Source organism: Podarcis bocagei (genome assembly GCF_964188305.1).
Source record: "Podarcis bocagei genome assembly, chromosome: 15".
In the NCBI taxonomy this organism is placed as follows: domain Eukaryota; kingdom Metazoa; phylum Chordata; class Lepidosauria; order Squamata; family Lacertidae; genus Podarcis; species Podarcis bocagei.
In genome coordinates this window covers 7,369,294-7,393,462 of record NC_138141.1, presented here as the reverse complement: position 1 = coordinate 7,393,462, position 24,169 = coordinate 7,369,294, and the positions used below count along the sequence as shown (strand labels likewise).

The 24,169-nt window shown below is 50.1% G+C and overlaps 1 protein-coding gene across 2 annotated transcripts in view; it reads right to left on the bottom strand.

Annotated features, from left to right (window-relative positions):
* The window catches only part of LOC308574159 (G protein-coupled receptor kinase 5-like), an 80,383-nt gene that overhangs the window by 5,682 nt on the left and 50,532 nt on the right, over positions 1–24,169 (bottom strand). Inside the window, exons 3-12 of one of the 2 annotated variants that reach the window (XM_081171696.1) lie at positions 22,250–22,362; positions 14,726–14,803; positions 13,633–13,733; positions 13,166–13,258; positions 13,007–13,070; positions 10,743–10,883; positions 8,827–9,017; positions 7,088–7,125; positions 6,463–6,552; positions 5,908–6,116 (exon numbers count right to left, since the gene is read on the bottom strand). In XM_081171696.1, the coding sequence (XP_081027822.1) occupies positions 5,908–6,116; positions 6,463–6,552; positions 7,088–7,125; positions 8,827–9,017; positions 10,743–10,883; positions 13,007–13,070; positions 13,166–13,258; positions 13,633–13,733; positions 14,726–14,803; positions 22,250–22,362 (1,118 nt within the window). Of the gene's footprint in view, positions 1–5,907; positions 6,117–6,462; positions 6,553–7,087; positions 7,126–8,826; positions 9,018–10,742; positions 10,884–13,006; positions 13,071–13,165; positions 13,259–13,632; positions 13,734–14,725; positions 14,804–22,240; positions 22,363–24,169 lie in introns of those variants that run through there. The other variant, XM_081171697.1, reaches the window with a different exon arrangement.

The window sequence follows — 24,169 nt, the reverse complement described above, 5'->3', positions numbered from 1 at the left end:
GGTCGTTCAGAGGGCACTGGCCGTGGGGGTGAGGCTGGAAGGACGTCCGTGGAGCAAGGACGAAGGACGTGGAGGGCGCGAACCAGCCGGGGGCCCCTCCTTCTTTCCCAGAGAAGCAGCGCGAACGCAATCCACGCCTCCGCCAGGAGGAGGAGCCGAACCTATGGAGGTTGGAGGTGCAAGGGCTCAGTCAGCAACCAGAGCCCTAGCACCGGCAGCAGTGAAGGCGAAGCCTCCTAGAGGGACCAGGAAGTGTTACGTCTGTGAGCAGCCAGGGCATATGGCGAAAGAGTGTCCCCAGAGGCCCCACAAGCTTACTGCAGCCTCAGCAATGGTGACTGCAGCAACGCAGCAGGGAGGACCACAGCAGGGAAACGACAATGTCTGGCTGGAGGAAGAGGCACTGGGGCCCAGCCAGACGTGTTAGTGACGCAGTCCCCAGAAATTTTACAGCCAGTGAACCCCCTCCCGCCCAAACCAGTAGTGAGGCTCACAGCATCTCTCCAGCTGCCCAATGGAATCACCATGGACGTGCCAATCACCATCGACTCCGGCAGCAACGCGGACTTTATAGGGCAGGAATTTGTCGACAGGCACGCTGTGCAGTTGCTGCCGGCCACACTGCCCCTGCAGGTTGTCACGGTGGATGGCAGGGAGCTGCTAGGGGGGCAAGTGGTGAAGCAGACGCCACCAATGGTGATGCGACTTGGGAATCACAGGGAAGTCATCAGCTTCAACGTCACTCAACTGTCTGACACGCCCATTGTATTGGGTATGAGTTGGCTGGACAAGCACAGCCCAACGATGGCTTGGTTCCAGAGGCAGCTGGTCTTCGGCTCTTCCTTTTGTGCTGAACACTGCATCGTACCCAGGCAGGAAGGAGAGGAAGAGGAGTCACAGCTGCTGCTAGGCACGCTGCAAGCGATTCCCCACAAGTACGCAGAATTTCTGGAAGTTTTCTGCGAGAAGGAGGCGGACAGGCTACCCCCTCACAGACCATATGACTGCAAAATTGACCTGCTGCCGGGGGCGGCGCTGCCTAAAGGGAAGCTGTATTCCATGTCTGAGGACGAACTGCAGGAACTCAAAGACTTCATCGATCATAATTTGGAGCGCGGTTTCATCCGGGAGTCTAAGGCAGTGGGGGGCAGTCCTGTATTCTTTGTTAAGAAGCGAGACACGCCCCAAAAAAGACTCGTAGTGGATTACAGGATTTTGAACAGTGTGACCAAGCCGTCGGACTTCCCCATGCCCCGCATCGACGACCTCCTGGCGAAGGTACGGAAAGGAAAGGTGTTCACCAAGTTGGACCTGCGGGGGGCGTACAACCTCATTCGCATGCGGGAAGGTGATGAGTGGAAGACAGCCATGTTCACGCCACTGGGTACCTACGAATACAGAGTTATGCCTTTTGGACTACAAAATGGCGCTCACGTTTTTCAAGCATTTATGCATCACGTGTTGGCGGGACTTCTCTACAAGACGTGCGTCTGTTTCTTGGATGACATCCTGATCTTTTCGGAGTCGCAGCAAGAACATGACAAGCACGTCAAGGAAGTGCTGGGCAGGCTAAAGCAACACAGGCTCTACGCCAAGCTGGAGAAGTGCCAATTTGACGTGCCGGAGGTGGATTTTCTGGGCTACAAGCTGTCTGCCAAGGGGCTCGCCATGGACAGCGCCAAGGTTCGAGCGGTGTTGGATTGGAAGAGCCCACGCAACCGGAAGGAGGTCCAACGGTTTGTCGGCTTTGCGAACTTCTATCGCAAGTTTATCAAGGGCTTCGCGATGCAGACGGCGGCCATCACTGACACCCTTAGCTCCAAGAAGAAGAAGTTCATCTGGACAGAGCAGGCGGAGCAGTCCTTTCAGGCCCTCAAGCGTCTCTTCGCGTCGGAAGAGCAGCTGCTTCATGTCAACCCCAGCATGCCGATGAGGGTGGAGACAGACGCTTCGGACAGAGCAGTGGGGGCGGTCCTGCTGCAGAAGGACCCGCAGGGCGTGTGGCGGCCGGGAGCGTTTTACTCCAGGAAGCTCAGCAAGTCCGAGCAGAACTACACCATATGGGACAGGGAGTTGCTGGCCATTCATGCAGCGTTCAAGGCGTGGAGGCACTTTCTGATCGGCGCCAAGCACACGGTGCAGGTTTGCACGGACCACAAGAATCTGGAACACTGGCGCACGGCACAGTTCCTGAACCAGAGGCAGATACGTTGGGCTGAGTTCTTTGCGGACTTCGACTTCCGAATAGAGTATGTCCCGGGGGACACCAACATCATGGCAGACGCTCTCTCCCGCAAGCCACAGTATCTGGAGGACGCAACACCAGCGGCCGCCATGCACATCTTTGCACCGACAGTGTGGGCGTGCGCCGCGGCGACCGTGGACCTAGAGGCGGTGCGGCGAGCGTTGCAGGGGGACTCCTTCGCACAAACGAAGATGGCAGAGGTGCGAGGGGGCAAGGCAGCGGCCGACGGTTTCCAGCTACGAGATGGCTTGCTCATCCGTAAAGGGGCCATCTACGTGCCGGGTGACGAACTTCGAGCCAAGGTGCTACAGCAGCTGCACGACGCACCCACGGCCGGGCACTTTGGCAAGGAGAAGACGGTGGAATTAGTAGCCAGGGATTTCTGGTGGCCTGGAATGAGAGGGGAGGTCGCAGACTACGTAGCGAGGTGTGACACCTGCCAGAGGGCAAAGCCGGTGCACAAACCGCCGGCTGGACTGTTGGAGCCGCTGCAAACTCCGGTCGAACCTTGGGAAAGGGTGGCTCTGGACTTTGTCACGGATCTGCCCAGCTCAAGGGGCAAGACGGCAGTGTTGGTGGTGGTGGACCTGTTCTCCAAGATGGCGCATTTCATTCCGTGTGCTAAGGTGGCCACGGCGGAGCAAACCGCCAAACTGTTCATAGACCACGTGTTCAAGGTTCACGGTCTGCCACGGTCTATTCTGTCCGACCGCGGGCGGCAGTTCATCTCGAACTTCTGGCAGAAACTGATGGGCTTCCTAAACGTCAAGATCAATCTGGCGTCGGCGAGACACCCGCAGACCAACGGGCAAGCGGAGCGAGCCAATGCCATCATGCAGCAGTACCTGAGATGTTATGCAAACCAACAGCCTGCGACGTGGGTGGATTACCTGCCGCTTGCAGAGTTTGCCTACAACAACACGAAGCACGTATCCACGGGCGTCACGCCGTTCTTCGCCAACAACGGGCGGCACCCTAGAACCTTTCCGGGACTGGAATGCAGGGGAGAAGGGGAGCCGCAGTCAGCAGATGCGTTCGCGTCGGAGCTGCAGGAAGTCCACGATCAGCTGCGGCGCCACCTGGAGCTGGCTAAACACGCATACAAGGTACAAGCGGACAAACACAGAAGGGTTGGCGAAGAGCTCCACGTGGGAGACTGGGTCTGGTTAGCAGCCCACGCAGTGCCGGCCAGGTCGTTGGCCAAGAAGAAACTAGGGCATAAACAACTGGGGCCCTACCAAGTCGAAGAGCAGGTCAACCCGGTGGCTTTCAGGCTGGCGCTTCCGGAGGGTTCCAGAATGCATCCGGTGTTCCACAGATCGGTGCTCACTCCCTACAAGGCACCGCACAGGTTCCAGGAACCCGGAACGGCGCCGAGTCCGCTCAGAGAAGGAACGGGGCACGCGGGAGTGGCACAGGAGGAGCGCATCAACGAAGTCACGGAGATTTTGGACTCCAGATGGGGGGAAGAGGGAGTAGAATACTTTCTCGCCAGGGAGGGCACCCCGGCCAGTGCGAACAGCTGGGTGCCGGGCTACGCTTTAGACGAACCTCTGCTCAAAGACGAGTTTCATGCCCTCTTCCCACATAGACCTATGCCAGCAGACTTTTTCGACGACTGGCTTTTCACGCCCACGCTTTCGGACAGCACGTTCAGGGGGTTCGACTCGGACGAGGAACCAACACGAGACGTCCGTTCCCCGGAGGGGTCACCCTCGGGATCTGTCTCAGAACCCTCGTATTGGTGGGACGATAGGCCGGAGGAGCAGTTCCGCAGGAAGTGGCTGGACTGTTCCGGCCGAGCAACGCCGCCTGGAGGAAGTGCGGGAGAGACGGACATGGACATTTTCGGGGACGACCCTGGTTTCGAGCACGGCGGCACAGAGATGGAAGAGGAGGTGACTGTCGTCAACGAGAGCAGAGAGGAAGACCTGGAAGAGTTCCGCTGGAGGCCTGCCACGGGAAGCGACCGATATCCGACGTTCGTCCCTTTGCAACAGCAGCCCCCAGCTCCAGCACCGGAAGGAGGGGAGGGGGGACTGGGGGGCTTCGAGGGGGGGATGGATGTCAGGGGTTTAGGTGCAGAGGCACGGGCAAGGGAGGAAACAGAGAGCGAAGGGGAGGAGACAGAGGAAAGGATGAGTGATGACGACGACCCGAGATCTCCCAGTCTTTCCAGTGAATCAGAGGATTCACAGAAAGGAGCACCAGTGGCCAGGGCAAGGGGGGCGTCTAGGGAGGCACCCCAGGAAGATAGAGCCAGAGGAGACTCAGGGGGGAGCAGCTGGAAATCGGGACCAGCGTCACCGCCAGGAAGCAGGGAAGAGGAAAGGAGCCAGGAGGGAAGCGCTGGCAGCTCACCACAGGAGGGAGGGCAGGAGTCAGGAGTGGCCACACCTCCATCGGGGAGCGAAGAAACGGTTAAGAGGAAAGTGGAAGGTTGGGCGCGCGCGCCAAGTTCAAATGCAGAGGAAGGCGGCGCAGTGAGCAGCCCCGAAAGGGAACCGGGTCCTAAAGCCCGGCGCAAGGAGGCAGAAGGGTCTGGGTCAGCGTCAGAAGAATCCCGGAAGGAAGAAGCCCCGGGGGGTAGAGGGACCCAGAGGAGGACAGTCAGGAGGAAAAGGTGGAGCAAGGCTAGGATATTAAGTTGGTGCGCACGGGGCGGAGACTCAGACGGAGCCTCGCCGATCTAGCTAGTAGACGTAGAGTTGCAGACAGCAGCGTGAGAATGGAAACTGTAATTCAATAAAGACTTTTACTTAATGACCGCTGGCTAGCGTGATCCTCTGTGAGCTAGGATCTTGAAGCAGCTCTGACACATAAGTTTATTAAATACACAAAAGATGCTTTCCCCCATTTTAGGCAGCTTGTAAAAAACATTTTCTGTTTCAAACAGGCCCTTGCCTATGTTTGGTTTAGGTTTTTTTATTCCCCCGATGCCTCCCCATCCTGCCGCTCGCCAGGGAGTTATTGGCAGAGTCTGGCCTTAAACATCCAGATTGGAATGTTGCATCCCAGTAAACATCACTGCCGGTTGAGACAGGGTGGAGGGAGAGGACATCAAACAACAACAAAAATCAGAGTGTTTGTGCACACACTCCTAACAGGGCTCTGCCTTGCTTGAAGCGTAGGGCCAGAGACTGCCCCAACTGCATTCCAGGATCAGGTTTCTGATGTTTAGGTAGCAAGTGCCTATCTACGTGTAGCCAAAATGGCAATCTCCATGGACCAGAAGCGTTGGGGGAGCTTATAGGTTTGCAGACATACCCCCGCCAAAAAAAGAGTATTTAGGAAGCAAAGAAACACTTAAGGGGAAGTGGTCAACTCCCCCCAAAATAACCTAGTGAGGAGGACTAACAGGCTGTTGGGTGGGGGCAGAAAAAGAGGAATGTGCTGGAGTTGCTGAAGACCTGGAGAGAAGCATTCCATATGGAAATGTTTTGCTACAGTTCCCTCTCCTTTCCTTTAAAGTCCCTATAGAAACAAATGCTTCACACTGAAAACACCTGCAGGGTTGGGCTCTGGCGAGCATCAGTGGACAAACAGTTCCATAAGAGTAGGGCAAGCTGCATCCCTGCCTCCCACAATCCCTTGCTCCCACCCCAGGACATCTACCCTGATTCGACAGAGCTTTGCACAGCCTCTTGCTTTCCCCAGCTCACCGCCTTGCAGATGGCCTTGGCGTCTTCAGAGAACTTGTCCGAGTACTGCTCCTGGTCCTCCTGAACCCGCTTCTCCACTTCCTCCCTCTTCACCCGCTCCTTGCGGGCGCGGAACGGTGACTGGCCCTCAATCATCTCGTAGACAAGGCAGCCGAGCCCCCACCAGTCTGGACTGAAGGAGTAGCGCTCATTGTTGATCACTTCTGGAGCTGGAGAGGGAAGAACAGTCAGAGATGGGGACAAATAATAGAAGAGCGCATGTCCCAGATTCAATTTCTGGCCTCTCCAGGAAGCCAGTGATGGGGAAGGCCTTTGTCTGAGACCATTCTCCCCCTCAAATTGTGTTGACCAAACCCTGGATTCATGCAGGCCTTAATTAGGTCTCCTCAATCTCATTGCCTTAAACTGCAACCCACCCACCAACCCACCCTGGCTCCTAGTATAGTAAGACTGCCTTCTGCTTTCAGCAAAAAGGGGTATGCAAAGCTACCCCAAGAGGACTAAGCCAGCTCCTCCACAGGGCAAGAAGACCTGAGATTTTCCTTGACTACATACCCATGTAGCCAACAGTTCCAACACGGCCACGGATGGTGTCTCCCTCTGGAATCTTGATGGCCAGCCCCAGATCTGAGATCCGGATATGACCTATAGGGAATAAGAGGGAAAGGGGAGATAGAGGTCACGGTGTGAGCCACATGTGTCAGCAGCGAACAAATTGGGGCTCAGAGCCTCAGAGGGCAGCCTCAGCATCCAGTTCTCAACAAAAGAGGCTTAAAGACTCCCTCAAGGCAAATCTTTAAAAATGCAGTATAAACACCGACAACTGGGAAACACTGGCCTGCGAACGCTCCAATTGGAGAACAGCCTTTACCAAAGGTGTCATGGGCTTTGAAGACGCTCAAACTCAGGACAAAAGGGAGAAACGTGCTAAGAGGAAGGCATGCTTGGCAAACCTTCACCATGATCTATCCAGAAACCTATGTCCCCACTGTGGAAAGATGTGTGGATCCAGAATTGGCCTCCACAGTCACGTACGTACTCACTGTTAAAACCATGTTCATGGAAGACAATCTTACTTGGCTATGAGGGATCACAGAAGAAGAAGAAGAAGAAGAAGAAGAAGAAGAAGAAGAAGAAGAAGAAGAAGAAGAAGAAGAGGAAGAAGAAGAAGAAGACTCACCATCATCATCCAGGAGAATGTTCTCTGGCTTCAAGTCTCTGCAGCAAAGATACAGACACAACTCAGAATGAGAGGCAGGTAGACAGGTGAACTTCTAGGTTCAAGGTTCTTCAACCCTTTCAAGCACATAGGATATTTGTGGGGGGAAGGAGGAATGTACAAGTGGGTCCTAAACCAGCATATCTGATATAAGCAGCTGCTCCCATAATCCACCTGCTTCTGAGGTCCTACTCTTTGGGCCACCACCATGAGTGGTCAAATGAGTGAGCAGGAAAGATGGAGAGTTTTCAGCAATAGCACCAAGGCTGTGGAACGTCCTCACTCTGAAGATTCACCTGGCAATCTCCTCATTGTCTTTCGTTTGAGAATGCGGGTCCCGTCCCAGGTGGATGAGGCAGAGACTCACACAATTATGCCAGCTCGGGAGCAGTTTATTATAAGCTCTCCAGAAGAGATTAGCGTCCTGAACAGGGAGGGGAGCCCAAAAATGTCCAGCCCTTGTGGTACAGGAAGAAGCTCAAAGTTTCCAGGAACTAAGGCAAAATTTAAACACTGCTTTGGACAGAGGAAGCTTGATTCAGTAACTTACAGCTGCATACGGGAACAAAGTTTTGCTTATGGGTCTTTCTATTTCCACTGTTCAGTTTGTGATTGTTGTTACTAATGGAACCAAAATGGAACCACCATACTCTGGTTTCTCTTCAGATCGTATAAATTTTTCACTTTTTACAAAATGGAACCACCCATGCACAATAGGGAGGTTTCAGCAAAACTGGGGAAACCCAAAGTTTGCAGAAGTACCAAAAAAAAAAAAAAAGGCTGGGGGAGGGATCCCTAAAACAGCCCAATGAGGACTGACCACGCTCAGTGGGCACAGAACACTGACTGACTGTGGGAGAAGGAATGAAAAACTGGAGGTGGAGGAGAAAATTATTAGTAATATAAGTGTTAAGAACCCCTGACCTTAAGGTCCAGTCGCGGACAACTCGGGTTGCGGCGCTCATCTTGCTCTATAGTCCAAGGGAGCTGGCATTTGTCCGCAAACAGCTTCCGGGTCATGTGGCCAGCATGACTAAGCCGCTTCTGGCAAACCAGAGCAGCGCATGGAAACACCGTTTACCTTCCTGCCGGAGCGGTACCTATTTATCTACTTGCACTTGACATGCTTTCGAACTGCTAGGTGGGCAGGAGTAGGGACCGAGCAACAGGAGCTCACGCCATTGCAGGGATTCGAACCGCCGACCTTCTGATCAGCAAGCCCTAGGTTCTGTGGTTTAACCCACAGCGCCACCCGCATCCCTCAATATAAGTACTAGTATTTAGTATTTAGTATTTTTAAGATTTAGTATTAGTATACCGCCCTTCATCTGAAGATATCAGGGTGGATCTCAGCATAAAAATATAAAACACAAAATACATAATAAAAATCAGAACAAACCAAGTCAATAACATGCCCCTCCTCCCACAAACACATTTACAAGGACATAGACTGTTAATCAGGTTCAAAATGCAACCAGAGAGACACGGACCAATATGCCAGGCCTGCCACCCCTGACTGGGCTGACACTTTTCACCCTCCAGCCACACGTGCAAAAGACACGGAGGGTTTCTCCATCTTGCCCTGTGTCAGCAATGCTATGAGAAAGGCCTCTCCCACCCCTGCCTTCGCCCTGCTCCCAGGCTCTCCCTATGCCCCTCGCCTTCCTGGAGCCTGAGGAGCCTGACCGCTTCTCTCTCACCTGTACACGATGCCCTCCCGGTGCAAGTGCTCGAGGCCGCAGCAGATCTCTGCAGCGTAGAAAGTGACCCGCTCGTTGTCAAAGCCGGGGTTGCCCATGTTGTAGATGTGAAACTTCAAGTCGCCTCCGTTCATGATGGTGAGGACCAGGCAGAGGGCATCCTTGGTCTCATACGCGTAGGCTAAGCTCACCTGTGGGCATGCAGAAGAAGAAGAGCCTTGCTAGATCAGGCCAAAAACACCCCACCATCTTGTTTCATGCGGCAGCCAACCAGATCCCACCAGGAAGCAAGGCATGGAGGCAACAGCCCATCTTCGCTATAGGCCTCCCAACAAGTGGCTTAGGAGTAGAAGCTGTCTTGAGCAATGTGAGACCACTGGTCCAGCTAGCTCAATATTGTTGACACCATTTGTGCCCCTGGGGGGTAAAGCATCAGCAGGCAGTGGGTCAGAGGCCAAATCCAGCAGTGGGAAGCACCTGGCCATTCCCTCCCCACATACACAGTCTCGTCCCACTCGCCCTTTCCCCCATCTCTCCTGGTGCACTGAGATCACACTGTGCCTTGCTGCCACCTACTGGCCCAGTCAGGGGAGAGGAGGTGCTTAATGGGATCTCAGCGATGTGCCTCCTGCTGCTGGCCAGCTGACGGATACAGGAAAGAGTTGAGAGGTGCACAGATTAATGCGATCCTCAGCTCCTTCCAGTGGGGAGCCACTGTGGGATGTCAGAAGTCCCAGGACATCCATCCCTCTGGTTCCCAGCAGACTGATGATGGAAACAGATGTTGTCTTGAGAGACAATGGAGTGTGTCTCCAGGGATGAAGTATTTAGGGATGAAGTCAAACGGCTGCATGAACAGCATCGAAGTGACCAACTTTGGGTGCAAGCCTGGGCAGCGTGTATGGAGGTCCTGGGATGCCCCGAGGACAAGACCCCCCTCTCAGTCTTGCTGATGTGGTCCAAAGGAACGGAAAGCAATGCATTTGGCACCAGCTTGGCTGGAGTTGAACAGAAGGAGGTGTACAAGGCACAATCCAACCAACTTTGGGACTCCAAATTTGTGTAGGGTTTACTCCTTAGCCTTTCTTCTCCTGAAGATTAGAGTTCAGGTTCCGAGTTCTCCTTCTCCTAGATGGACCCCTTTCCCAGGCTGACAAGCCCCATCTGTCCCCTCTACAGCATGCCTTCTTGACCACTGGAACCACTCTTGGCCTTGTCCACTCGGTCCATGGGAGCCTGTCTTCGCATGCAGGAGAAGGTCCCTAACTCACCAAAGGTTTGTGGCCCGTTGGCTACCCTCACCTGATGTACTCAGCCAGCTGAAGCTGTTCCGTGGTGGGGCCAGTGGCCGCTGTTGCATGCTGACAGCTTCTAGGAGCCACAGGTCATTGCTGAGTGCAGGATGGGGACCAAAGGTGAACAAATTACCCCAGAAGGTGCACAATGTGCCCCCCACCAGAGGTCATACACCTCCCCTAACACCACATCCACACCCCTGGAATCAGCTGAGGAGTGTGGATCAGCTGTTTTCCAGCAGCATTCAGCGGAGGATTATGCCACCATGTTGCATGGAAGTTGGTCAAGTACTGCAAGCAGCTTGCAACCCCTACATGGTCTGCGTTGACAAGGAAGTGGCTCTCCAGGGTTTCAGATTGGAGTCTTTTACCCAGCTCGAATTACTGTGGTTTGAACCTCATATCTTTTGTAGGCAAAGCATGAGCCCTACCACCTTTTGCAGATGTGCTGCCTTGGAACTTGGGAGATTCCTCTTATATGAGGCATCCCCAGTGGGCATTAGCAAAGGACATCAGGGAAGCTCATGAAAACTGCAGGGCAGGAGTCGGAGGAAGGCGGCCTGCAAGCAGTCAGTCTTGGGCATGTGTGGGATATCAGCAGCATGCCAGGCACACACTCACCACGAACCGGCTGTTGACCTTCTCCAGGATCTGCTTCTCGTTCAGAGCCATGGCCTCCCCTTTCCGCTTCTTGATGCGCTTCTTCTCCAGCTTCTTGCAGGCGTACATCTTCCCTGTCGCCCGCACCTGACACGCGCACACCTGAGGACAAGGTGAAAAGTGGGCATGGCGGGGCAGACAGGTTTGGGTAGAGATCCATACGTGCTCAGACAAGGCACTATGATAGTAATAACAATAATTTATTATTTGTACCCCTCCCATCTGGCTAGGTTTCCCCAGCCACTCTGGGCAGCTTCCAACAAAGATTAAAAATACATTAAAATGACGCTTCTGGTCACTGACCGTATTAAAGATATTTGAATACATTAAAATGACACACATTAAAAACTTCCCTGAACAGGGCTGACTTCAGATGCCTTCTAAATGTCAGGTAGTTGTTTATCTCTTTGACATCTGATGGAAGGACGTTCCACAGGGCGGGTGCCACTACCGAGAAGGCCCTCTGCCTGGTTACCTGTAGCTTTGCTTCTCGCAGTGAGGGAACCGCCAGAAGGCCCTCGGCGCTGGACCTCAGCGTCCGGGCAGAACGATGGGGGTGGAGACGCTCCTTCAGGTATACTGGGCTGAGGCCGTTTAGGGCTTTAAAGGTCAACACCAGCACTTTGAATTGTGCTCGGAAACGTACTGGGAGCACTAGCACTCATTGAAGAAAAACAGGCAGCCGGGGAAACTCTGTTTACTCTTGAACCTCCAGAGTACAAGTTATTCCAGATGTCAGGTGGTCCAGGGAGACTCAGTAAGGATAAGACTCCTTCCCTCCTTGCAGATCCTTTCAAGGCACATGTGCAAACCACCAAGTCCTGCACTGGGACTCAGCGAACAATCCCCTTCAAATGTTGGTGCAAAGTGCAGGGGAGGCTCTCAGAAGTCTCCCCCCCCCCCGCAAATTTCACAGTCAGATGCAGCAAGAAACTCATGGCTCCCCTGCCCACCCACCAGAGTACTATCAGGCAAAACTGCACATTATACATGCAACTGCCGTGTAAGTGTAGCTTGATGAAAACCACTTCAGAAGCAAAGGGAGAGGTGGAAAGGGGCACACCCTTCTTTCCTTCCTCCGAATCAGCCCTCCAATGTTTCTGCAAATCTGCATTTTAAACCTGCAAGAGAGAGCAATTTGGAACAAGGAAATGGCAGACAGGGGAAGAATTGAAAGGAGCCCCGCTAAAACTGCTTTGAAAATTAAAGAGCTGTTAGTTGGCATTTCTACCTGCTGGCATACAGGTTTACCATACGTCTGGATTTTCCGAGACCGCAATCGGGAAAATCCAGACATATAGCAGCCCATGTTGGCAGTGCCATTTTTGCCATTTCTTGTTAAAAAAATGCTCAAAAACTTTGCAACAATTTTTCTGTCTGAATTTTCACTGTTTGAAATATGGCAACCCTAAGTTTTACCTTTGAACAGCCGTCAAGTTTCTACACGTGCTCATGCATCACTCTCTGTCCTCCATCTGAGTTTAAGGACACACTTCAGCCACCCTCCAGCTCTGCACCCTCCAGCTCAAGGGGGTGCAGAGCTGAGTCAGTAAGGTGTGTGGTCCAGGGAGAGTTCCAGAGTCCAAAGAGAGAGGCATGGGGTCCTTGGTCCTAGGCCTGAGGTTCTCCACCCTTGTCTTAGGCAGAGGTCTTCCCTGTCACCTGCTACCTGATCCTTTAAATGAAAGACATCAGGGATCGAACCTGGAACCTTCTGCACCGTGCCACCGAGCTATGGTTCCTTGCTATAGTCACTGCTACTAACCACCGTGGCAATTCGCCTTTTGACAGGGGTCTTAGCAGCCACTCCCAGACTTTGGAAATCCCTCCCTAGAGAAGCTCAGTTGGATTCCCCCTTGTCCTTCTGCCGGCAGGTGAAGGCTTTCTTCTTCCAACGGGCTTTGGGGCTGACTGACTGCTTTTAATGAAAGGGCTGGCGCTGTGCTGTTTTTATGGTAATTATTGGAATGGTTTTAATAGGTTTTACATATGCATATAGTTTTAATTTTATCAATGTTCTTTTTGTGTTTTAATAATTGGTTTTCCTGTGTTTTTAGGGGGAAAGGCAGGATATCAATAAATACATAACTAAAAGTAAGTAATAACAACACCAGTCAGATGGTCAGATATATGATAATCATGTATCCTGTGCCTTCGGGAGCCTAAAGCTTTCTGCAATGCCCCACACCAGAAGCAGCCCCTGTGGCTGCCAATCATCTCCCTACCTCTCCGAAGCCTCCCTTGCCAAGGATCCGGTATTGTCTGAAGGTGTCTTTGGTCACTGATTGTCTGAAACAACAAAGTACACGAAAACTCCATTCAGGTGAGCATCAGTTTGGCAAAGGAACAAGAGGGGTTTTGGGTGATGAAGAACGCCACCTTACCTCTCCAGGTACTTCCACTGGAGAAATCTGTCAAAATACATGCTGTCCTGGTAGTTCGTGAAAGGAGCTCCACTGAGGTACTCGTGTAGGTGCCTGTGAAAAAGACACAAATTAAGACTGGGCCGACTCTTCAAGGCTTGGAGATGGGCTGATGAAACAGAGTCGCAACTCCCAGAGCTGGTGGTACAGATTGTACCCACGTGTACATTTGCTTGGTGCTTGCCATCAAGATCAACAGAGCTCCTGCCCACCTTGGACTTAATCGGCAAAGAAATATAATTCGGTCCCTGCCTGTCTTGGCCTGCTAAGAAAGGTGAGGCTGCACTTATTAAACAGCAAACCCTGGTGAGTGCATCTGGGCATCACAATAAACCATGATATGATATGAACGTGGCCGTAGTACTGTAGTGTCAAGGAACGAAATTACCCGCCACTACCCACCCATCTCCCCAGGGCCTGGCACTCACTGCACACAGCTGCTGAAGAGGTCTTTGCAGGCGCTTCTCTGCAGATTCTCCGTGCAATGGTTCACGAGAGACTGGCTGATCTCTGCTATGTAGCCTGGGGACTAAATAAACAACAACACCAGCCATGAGTGACATACGCTTGAAGTGCCTTGAGTGCTGGACTTCATTTCTGCCTCCACCGCAGGCTCAGATCTGGAGCATTATCTGATCCCCACCCCCATTTGGCCCAGCTTCCACTCCTCCCCAGCTGATGTTCTTCAGGTGCTGTTGAACTACCACTCAATGGCAGAGAATCTGTTTTTGGGGTAATTTTCCATATTAAGTAGAATGCAAATGGATTTTCCCCCCTAGAAACAATTTGCACAGAAAGGCGTGCTAAGCTTCATGCCCACTGACCAAAAAAGGCTGGTAATCCTCAGTACAGATCCAACGCTGATCTATTTCATTTATGAATCACTTCCCATGAGTACATCCCAAAACAATTTACAATACAGCAACACGCACACACACTTGTGTGTGTGTTACATACATAAAAACAATTTTGTAAAACAATTAAAAATATAAAAACATTTTAAAACAGCAGCAGCACACACATAAACTCCATACAAATTCAAAACAGATATCAACTGGAATAAAGAGTTTGAAAGAGGAATGTATTTCGAAGGAGCCAGAAAGACAACAGAGGAGGCACCTGCCCGGTATGCAGTGGGAGGGAGTTCCAAAGGGCAGACCCGGTTCCAACATCAGCTTGATTATATCAGGACTGGGGCATGGAAAAGGGGCTGTAGTGAGTCAGGTCTAAAAAGCAAATCCTGATCTGTGATGGGAGGGCAAACTGGTGTCAAGAACAAAGAGCAAGGCTAGGTACACTAGAGCTCAGCATGGCCTTGTTAGCTCAGCAAAGCATTTACCTAGGATGCCCTTTTATACTTTTTCCTGCCCACGAGGAGTCAATGGCCGGCCTTGGTGGAATCAGCTCAGGAGCCAGCCCGTTTCCTGGGAAGCCGCAGTGAGGTGAATCACCACACGGGGGAGCCACCAGCAGTTCTCGACACACGCTTTTACCCTTGTCCCACAGAAATAATATACTTACCTTGCTGTTGAAAAAGTTGCGGATTATCTCTTCTCCCATTTCCTTCCGCTTCTCATCTGGGGAAACCTCATATTCTACCTGGGACAGGAGAAAAGGCAACAGGTTGATCAGACATGAGCTGCAACCTTGATTCTGGAGAACACCCACACATTCCTTTTCTCCTTCCTCCCTCTTTCCCCATGTATTTGCGTTCCTCTGCCCTGAATCCCTCCTCGCCTGCTGCTGGCTCTCTTTCAGCATTTTGGGTCTGGCACCAGGAGAATCCGTAGCTCAATAGCAGAGCACATGCTTTGCATGCAGAAGGTCCCAAGCTCAACCACCACCATCTCCACAGGCATGTATTTTTTAAGGAAGTGATGGGAGAGATCTCTTCCTGATGTCCTGGCGAGACGCTACCAGTCAGAATAGACAATACTGACCAAGATGAACTAACAGTCTACCCGATTAAAAGGATGCTTCCTCCGGCATGCCATTCCTGCTCCCATTTCCCTTTTGTTGGTCAGTTTGGCTGGCGCCCATTGGGACTGGTAGGATGGAAGGCAAGGAGGCAGACAGTAGGTGGCGCCAGACCCCAATGACAAACAGAACCAACTCCTAGTTTTGTCCCCATTCTCCCTGCTGAGATCTCCAAGGGCAAAACTGAAAGAAAGGGGGGGTAGCATGGTGGGCAGTGCCCCCCATGGGCTGGTTGTTAAGTAAGGAAGCAGGCAGGTGGGGGCTGGCTGAGACAGACTTGAGGCTGCTGGGGCACTGCCCTATTTGCTCAAAGAGACCAGCTCCACTGCTGCTGCTCTTCCCCTTATCATTTCAGGGCTTTTCTACACATAGTCCAGCGTTTGCAGACCTGGTGTCCTTTGTATGTTTTGGACTAGGCTTCCCATCACTCCCAAGCCAGCACAGTTGCCATCCAAAGCAGTTGGAGGGCACCAGGATGGCAAAGGCTGGCACTTATGAATGCATGCTATACATCAGCCTGGTACTGAACAACTCACCTGCTCATAGCTACTTTATGCTGTGACAGAGCTTTGGTGCCTCACAGTTTTTGGGTGCAGGAACTGGAAACCTTGCATGCAAGAGGTCCCCTTTATGAATACACACACACACACACACACACACACACACACACACACACACAACATGTTCTTTTCCCTGCTCTGGGGTCCACCTCCCTCCTTCCTGGCCCTTTTCCACAGGATGAAAGCTGTTTGCCTTGTACTACAGAGAGGAGCACACTGCTGCTATAAAAATCTGACCTGCAGCTCCCCTCCCAATTGTTTTGGAACACAGCTCAGTGCTAGGAGACGAGAGAGGGAGAGAAACAAGAAAACGCCCTCTCTCCCACCCACCCACCCAGCCAGCCTCCCTCTGCCACACACAGAAATGGCAGGGATGAGGAGCAGGCAAAGGGTTAATTGGCCTGGCATGTCCTGGACAGAACGGACCACAACGCAAGAGTGCATTCAAGTCCAATATGGAACTGGGGTGAATAGCCAGAGTTGAAGAGAGGAGAAGAGAGCAGCAGGTGTATAGAGTTTGGTTGCTCTTTTTTAAAACAACAACACAACCTTCCTCTTTCTTAAAAGCAGGACGTGCCCAAGCAGGAAGCATGCCAAAGGGCATATAGCCGGGATGGCTAAGGAGTCGTTGCCTTTCTCAAGGCTCAAGTGACATCTATGTTCTCCTTAATGAAAAGGCCGCAGCGTAGCAAATGGGAAGGAATGTGCAGCATCTCCTGTGGGCGTAGAAGAAAGCTCTCTGAGCTGACCCTGGGCTGCAGGGGTGCCTGTAAGGAGCTCCCTCTGTAGCCACGACGGAGCAGGGCCACCCACAGCTAGAAAAAAAGAGACAGGAGAGTACAGTGGTACCTCGCAAGACAAATGCCTCGCAAGACGAAAAACGCGCAAGACGAAAAGAGTTTTCCGGTTTTTGAGTCGCTCCGCAAGACGAATTTCCCTATGGGCTTGCTTCGCAAGACGAAACATCTTGCGAGTTCTTGTGAGTTTGTTTCCTTTTTCTTAAAGCCGCTAAGATGTTAATAGCCGCTAAGCCGCTAAGCCGCTAATAGCCGTGCTTCGCAAGACGAAAAAACCGCAAGACGAAGAGACTCGCGGAACAGATTAATTTTGTCTTGCGAGGCACCACTGTACAGTTGTTACTATTATCCAGTTGTGCCTATTCAATGCCCGGTGCTTCTCTTATTTAAACTCCTTGCTGTTGTGATGGGTTAATTCTGTTAGCAACAAAGTCAACTTCGGGGTGGGGGGATGTGTGGAGGTGTTGCTTAGGAACCAGGCAGAATAGCACGAAGTTTCCTGGGGCAGCGCACATCCTGATTGGCTAGGTAGCTCAAGAAGTTTTTCCTATGTGTGTTTGGTTGACTGTCACCCTGCCATGTACAAGGCCTGAAGTGAGAATGGCAAACCTCTCTGTTTATTGCTCTTCAGATTCTACACTGCTTTTGTGCAGTTTCCTTAGTAAAATGGTGTCAAGGATTTCCTTTCCCACTGGACTCTGTCTGCAATATTTAAGTGAATTCTTTTTTGGCAATGCTTGGGGGCACCCTAAGTTGTGTCCTTTTTTGAGAGCTCAGAAGGATAATTCACGTAGCACGCGGAGCACAAGGACCAGCTGTCTCTAAACACGTACAAGCGTTTGTTTGGAGGTGTGTACCCTTATCGATTTGTGCAGCTCAACTCTTGCAGACGCGGACTGTACACTTGTTCACAATGACCTACGAGTGTACCACTCAACCATTTGTGTACATGGGGGAACAGACTGTACATTCTTTGAATGTAGGTTGCGGAAAGGATCTCTGAACTTTGAGGAAGGTAAGCTGGTTCTTTCCAATCCTTCAAAGCCAAAGCATCCGACAAAAACTCTCATAACTTCCCTTGTAAAGAAAGGTCCCTGGCTCACAGCAGGTCTCCGAACCAAGTTTTTTAACACACTGCGAGTTTTCATCGCTAAGCCTTTTGCTAGCTGCAACCGTCACAGCCTTGTGGAGGATCGCTTTCCGAGCATGTGTTTCCCATTTAGCAGCCATCTGACCAGATCGGCATTCCTGTCATTCACAAGCAGCAAGCTTATGCAAATAAGAAAAAGGCCTAACTTTTGTGTTTAAAATTTGCTAGCAGGGCCTGTGACTTCTCCCTTTTACACGCTGGGACACAAACTGAAGTGGGTTCGACAAGCTGCCTTCAATGCGGACGGAGGAGGAGTTGGGGAGAGAGATGTTCAATTGCATAAACACAGTTTGGTAATGGGAAACACAGATCATTTTATGAGGCTTATGTTCCCTCTTAAACAGCATCCAAAAGTGCCTCTTGGCATCGTATAAGCTCAGAGTAGGAGCAAATGGATTTCAGATCAAAACTTTGTGTGAGCTAGCAAGAAGAAAGAAAGAAAGAAAAATAAATTTCCTTTAAGCTTAAAATGAGTTGACATGACCTGGAGCAATAGTTTGTTCTGCTGGATGCAAAAAATGCTTCCAGAACCAGCAAGCCTTGAAAAGAACGAAGGGGGTGGTGGGGCGAAGCTCATGAAAACACTAGGATATTATTTCGGATGAAGGGCTGACTTTTAAATTATACGTCATCTGAATGGAATTTTTGCACCGTTGACTTTAGAATGGGCGAGAAACACATCTCTCCCAGCGGGAAAGGTCGCTCTTCAGGAATTCATTTTTTCGCCTTCCCCTCATGAGCAAATCAGGAAGGCAGCAGCGGCGGGGAAGTGAATTTGGTGAAAATAACAGGGGAAAGGGGTCTGTGAAAAAAATCGAGATCTGAAAGAGTTGTGGCTTTCTATAGGCTCTTTTTCAAAACTGCCCATGGATTCTAGAAATGGAGGAACGATACACACATCCCAGGCAGGGGTCCAGAAATCCTACGAGTCTAGCAAAGTGGTTAGATTTAGGGCTGGCTCTACTGTTAGGCAGAGTGAAGCAGCTGCTTCAGGCAGCTTGATTTGGAGGCCATGAAAGAGCAGCAAATTGTATGTTATTCAGTTTATTAATACTGTGTTTTTACTCCAAATGAAATACAGTTTGGGGATTTTTCTGCCCCAGATGCCAACATAACCTGGTCAGCCTTGGGTAATACCCACCTTAATTCTGTCTGCGTTTTCTGTTTTCCCTCAGGCAGCAAAATATCTTGGGCCAATGCTGACTAGAATGTTATTTGCATGCAGGAACCTCAATTTCTAATCCCTGTTCACTATGAAACTCACTCAGCAGACTTGAAAAAAATCATTATCCTGGCTCAACCTACCCCATAGGATTATGAAAATATTTCATTCTCTTGTTAGTTGTGCTGTTTTAAATGTGCATTTTATATTTGACTTCATTTAGTAATGTTTACTTTTGAAATGTTTAAGATTTTTGTTTGTTAACTTTGTTGCGTTAAATGGGCATTCTGTAGTTGAACTCCTTTGTAATGTTTTCTTTTGAAATCTTTAAGGTAATATTTTGCTTTTCTGTTAATTATGCTGTATGTATATGTTACATTGGACTTTTTAAGTAATGATTCACTCTGGATCAATTGATTTATTTGATGTTTTAATGTACGTTGTAAACCGCTTTGAGATTCCCCCCCCCTTAAAAATATAAAGTGGTATAGAAATTAAATGAATGGATGATGATGTTGAAGAAGAAGAGGAGGAAGAGGAAGAGGAAGAGGAAGAGAAGGAGAAGAAGGAGAAGAAGGAGAAGAAGAAGAAGAAGAAGAAGAAGAAGAAGAAGAAGAAGAAGAAGAAGAAGAAGGAGATGAAGAAGGAGATGAAGAAGAAGAAAGAAGAGGAGGAGGAGGAGGAAGAAGAAGAAGAGCCCCTTGAAGAAAGGGTGTGATTAAAATAGAATAATACCTATGTCCTGAGGTGTACAGTGCACTACATATTCCACTGTGGTTAGGATAGGTAGAGCAGGAGTCAACTATCCTTTGGGCCCCCATTTGCAAACTGGAGAAACTGTTGTGGGCAACAGACACACCCTGCCATCTCGTCTATTCTATTGGCTAGTGCAGAATGCTTCTTCCAAGTCTAACTCTAGTGAGCAGAGGGAGCCCTGCAGATGTTGGGAGATGCAACAGCAGAGATCATTTCATGAGTAACTTAAGGGTTAATTCTCCTATCAGTAAGTCAGATAACCTAGAGGGATGGAGGTATCGCTTAGCAACAAGGCTGGGTAGCAAGATCTTCACCTGCTCCACTTGCTGTGTAGTTCTGAGGGAGTTTTTATTCTGTATGTTTGGCTGAATGTCTCCCTTCTATGTACAAGGCCTTACCTAAGAAAGGCAAATCCTCTCTGTTCCTTTCTCCTGAAATTATACACTTTTTTGCTCACTTTCCTCAGTCAGGTGTTAGCAACTTTTGTCTCTGGACTCCACCCATGCGCACAAGTGGGCACACAGCAACCCCTGAGTTAAGAGTGTGGGATCAAGACTGATTAAAAAATGCATGGCTGAATTCCCTACACCGTCATGGAGCACCATGCATGACTCCACATGGGCTTGTTGAGAAGTTAGAGGGGGAAAGCCATGTACAATGCATGAACTTCTTGGACGGGATATTAGCTACTTAATTCTCCTTTTATCCAGCTCTCCATCCAAGTAGTTCAAGGTGGCACCCATTTTAACATCACAACAACCCTGAAAGGGAGATCAAGCTAAGATATAATTTCCAACAAGATATAAATATTTTTAAAAGAAATAGTGGCCTCCCCAAGAACACCCACTGAGCATCTTGGCCAAGCAAGGATTCAAATCAGTTCTCTCCTCTCGGAGGCTGGGTTTGCATGTAATACTAAACCAAGCCATGGCTTAGCTCAAACTAAGACATGTGTGGGTTTCTAGAGCAAAGATTTTGGTCTTGGTATTCCTCCCTCAGTCCTGTCGCCACCACGCCATCAGGGGCTGAGCCACTCCGGACTGTGGTTTGTCTCGCTCCAGATAAACCATGAGCTGTGATAAAAATGGCTGTTTTCCACCTTCACGGTCAGAGGCAGATGCCAGGAATCACAAGTGGGAAGAACACTGTGGCACTCAGGTCTGGCTTGCAAGCTTCCCACAGGCAGGCGATCGGCTACCGTGAGAATAGGATGCTGTACGGCAAGAGTTTTGTTGGCCCAGAAATGGAAGCAAGAAGAAATACTGACGAAAGAAGAATGGCAGATGAAATTAACGGACTATGCAGAACTGGACAAAATGACAGGAAGGATTTGAAACCTGCGGGACCAGAGATTTACAGAAGATTGGAAGAAATATACGAGCTATTTGAAGAGCAACTGTAATCAACAAATAATGCTAGTAGGACTACAAGAAGTTTTGTAAGGAGGAATATACAAAATATTGGAAAGAAGAGAGATATTAGTTATGATATTTAAATGTACAGTGGTGCCCCGCAAGACGAATGCCTCGCAAGACAGAAAACTCGCTAGACGAAAGAGTTTTCCGTTTTGGAGATGCTTCGCAAAACGAATCTCCTATGGGCTTGCTTCGCAAGACAACAATGTCTTGCGAGTTCCTGCTGGTTTTTTTTCCTTTCTCTCCCCCTCCCTTTTTCTAAGCCACTAAGCCACTTATCATCTGATCTGATCAGTAGATAAGCCGCTAAAAGCCGCTAAAAGCCGCTAATCCGTCAATGGGCTTGCTTCGCAAGACGAAAAAAACGCTAGACGAAGAGAATCACAGAACGGATTCTTTTCGTCTTGCGAGGCACCACTGTAATAGTGAAAGTAAGAAATGTAAATTAAGTGAAAAAGATTGGAAATTTTTCAGATGTGATTGATGGAAGTCAAAAAATTGTATAAGATATAAAAGTATGTTTAATAATTGTTGAAAATGATATGCTAAAAAGCCTAACTTTATATATAGAGAGACCATATAAAGAATAGGATGCTGTAAGTTGGTCCTTGGCCTGATCTCGCAGGGCAGTGATGTGCTTAAGACCCTTTTAACCAGCAATATTGAGGATTGAACGTGGACCCTTCTACCCTAGTTCTACGCTCTACCCATTTCAATAGCCTTAAAAAGGTAAAGGTAAAGGTACCCCTGCCCATACGGGCCAGTCGTGTCCGACTCTAGGGTTGCGCGCTCATCTCGCTCAAGAGGCCGGGAGCCAGCGCTGTCCGGAGACACTTCCAGGTCACGTGGCCAGCGTGACGAAGCTGCTCTGGCGAGCCGGCACCAGTGCAGCACATGGAAACGCCGTTTACCTTCCCGCTATAAAGCGGTACCTATTTATCTACTTGCACTTTGACGTGTTTTCGAACTGCTAGGTGGGCAGGAGCTGGGACCGAACGACGGGAGCTCACCCCGCCGCGGAGATTCGAACCGCCGACCTTACGATCAGCAAGTCCTAGGCACTGAGGTTTTACCCACAGCGCCACCTGCGCCCCTCTTCAATAGCCTTATACAGTATTTAAACAGAGGCTCCCCAGAAAGCATCACACGAGCGAGCCCAAGGTGGACAGCTCTGAGCAGCAAACATGCCTCTGAGCCAGACCCGCTCTAGGCATGGCACTTGCCTTACCACAGCATCCAGGAAGTGGATACACCGGAGGAGCTCCAGCCGCGTCTCGCAGAACTGTCGGAAAAGCTGCCGGCCAATCGGTTGCTTGTCACACAAGCTGCTGTACTCTCGTTCTGCAAAGGAAGAAATGGAAGAATGGGGTTGTTGTTTTTTCACGGGCAGGTGGAAAATGACACATCAGCTGTGTGCACTGTTTTAACTGGAATACAAAGAAAGAAGCAGTTTCTCTACCCTCAAGAACCACTGTGATTTAGTGGGCAGACTACTGGGCCAGGAGCTACAATTCAGAACTTAACAAACTATTGCCCTCACAGAGCTACAGTTCTCTGAGTGGTTTAATAATCAATCTCTTTTCCTAGGGAACACTGGGAATTGTAGCTCTGGGAGGGGAACGGGGGCCTCCCAATTACTCTCTGTACCAGCGGTTCTCAACCTGTGGGTCCGCAGATGTTGTTGGACTACAATGCCCATCATCCCTGAGCTCTGGCCTTGCTAGCTAGGGGTGATGGGAGTTGTAGTCCAACAACATCTGGGGACCCACAGGTTGAGAAAGGCAGCTCTGCACCTTATGAAACTACAGTTCCCAGGATTCTTTGGGGAAAGCCATGCCTGTGCAGAGTTGGCGCAGCAATAAAACTGCTAGCACATTTGCAAAGCTAAGTGAGGTTTCAAATTGGATTCCTGCATTGCAGGGGGTTGGTCTAGATGACCCTCGAAGTCCCTTCCAGCTCTACGAAGCTGCTTAAATGCATAGTAAAGCCTTAGGGCAAGCCCACTGAGATGAATGAACACGACTAAGTTAGGGTCATTAATTTCAATGGCCCTGCTCTTAGTAAAACTTAACTGAATAGCATGCTATACATTTTGGGCCGTGAGTCAATCTGCAAACCCTGCTCTTTAAAGCTGCCCCGTGACTGTTAATGGGAGTTCTAAGGAATGGCCAGTCCCGAGGGGTGTGGAGAAGACAAACAAAATGTGAACTGTTAAGAAAGCGATAGCCCCTCCATCTCCACCCCACCCCACAAATATGCCCGCGTAAAGTCAGCGTGGCAGACGGTTCTCAGGGCTGCCTCCTCCTGGGTGTCGCACGGGGCAGCTGCATACTGTGCTCAGCTGCGCACTTGCGCATTCCAGGCCTGTGACCTCTGGCTGCCACAGGCATGACACGCTGCGCCTCCTTGCTGAGACCTCCGTTCCTGCTCCTCTCAGACCCCCTGCCCTCCCCCTTTGCCAAGGAGGAGAAGGGCCTCTGCGGAAATGCACGTCCGAGCCGCAGGAACATGCGCGCTCTCATATCCCAGCCCTGCGCCCCCCGCCTTGAGAACAAACTTCAGCACAGGGAGGGAGGCATGCGCAGAAGAAGTCCCTCACACTTCTCCAGAGCCTGGGAGAAGAGCAGGCGTCTTCGAAACACAGAGGGATAAAAACAGAGTCAGCCTAAGGCGTTTTGCTGCCTGAAGGGCAAGAGGGCACCCTAGGACCCATCTGCACTACACATTTAAAGCACTACAGTACCACTTTAAACAGTCATGGCTTCCCCAAAGAATCCTGGGGACTGTATTTCCTTTTTTTAAAAAAAAAATATATTCATTTTTCATTTTCATTCATTACATACATCTCAAATTCTTAATGTTCACTATATATTCCTCCCTCCCTCCCCTCCAAGATTTTCCCCAACTTGCATTTCTGGTTTGTTTCTATCTTCACCCGCTTTGCTATCTTTCAACAGAAAAGGTTATTAATAACGTAACATCAAACCTAAAAATGTAAAATTAAATACATCATCTTGTTTCACTATTTTCTAAACATTTTCTGATGCTAATAATGTGAATGTGTATTTAAATCCTGCCATCAAGTCTATTGCCTTTCTTTGTTTCTGCAAATATAATATGAATGGTTCCCACTCTTTTTCAAAGTCTC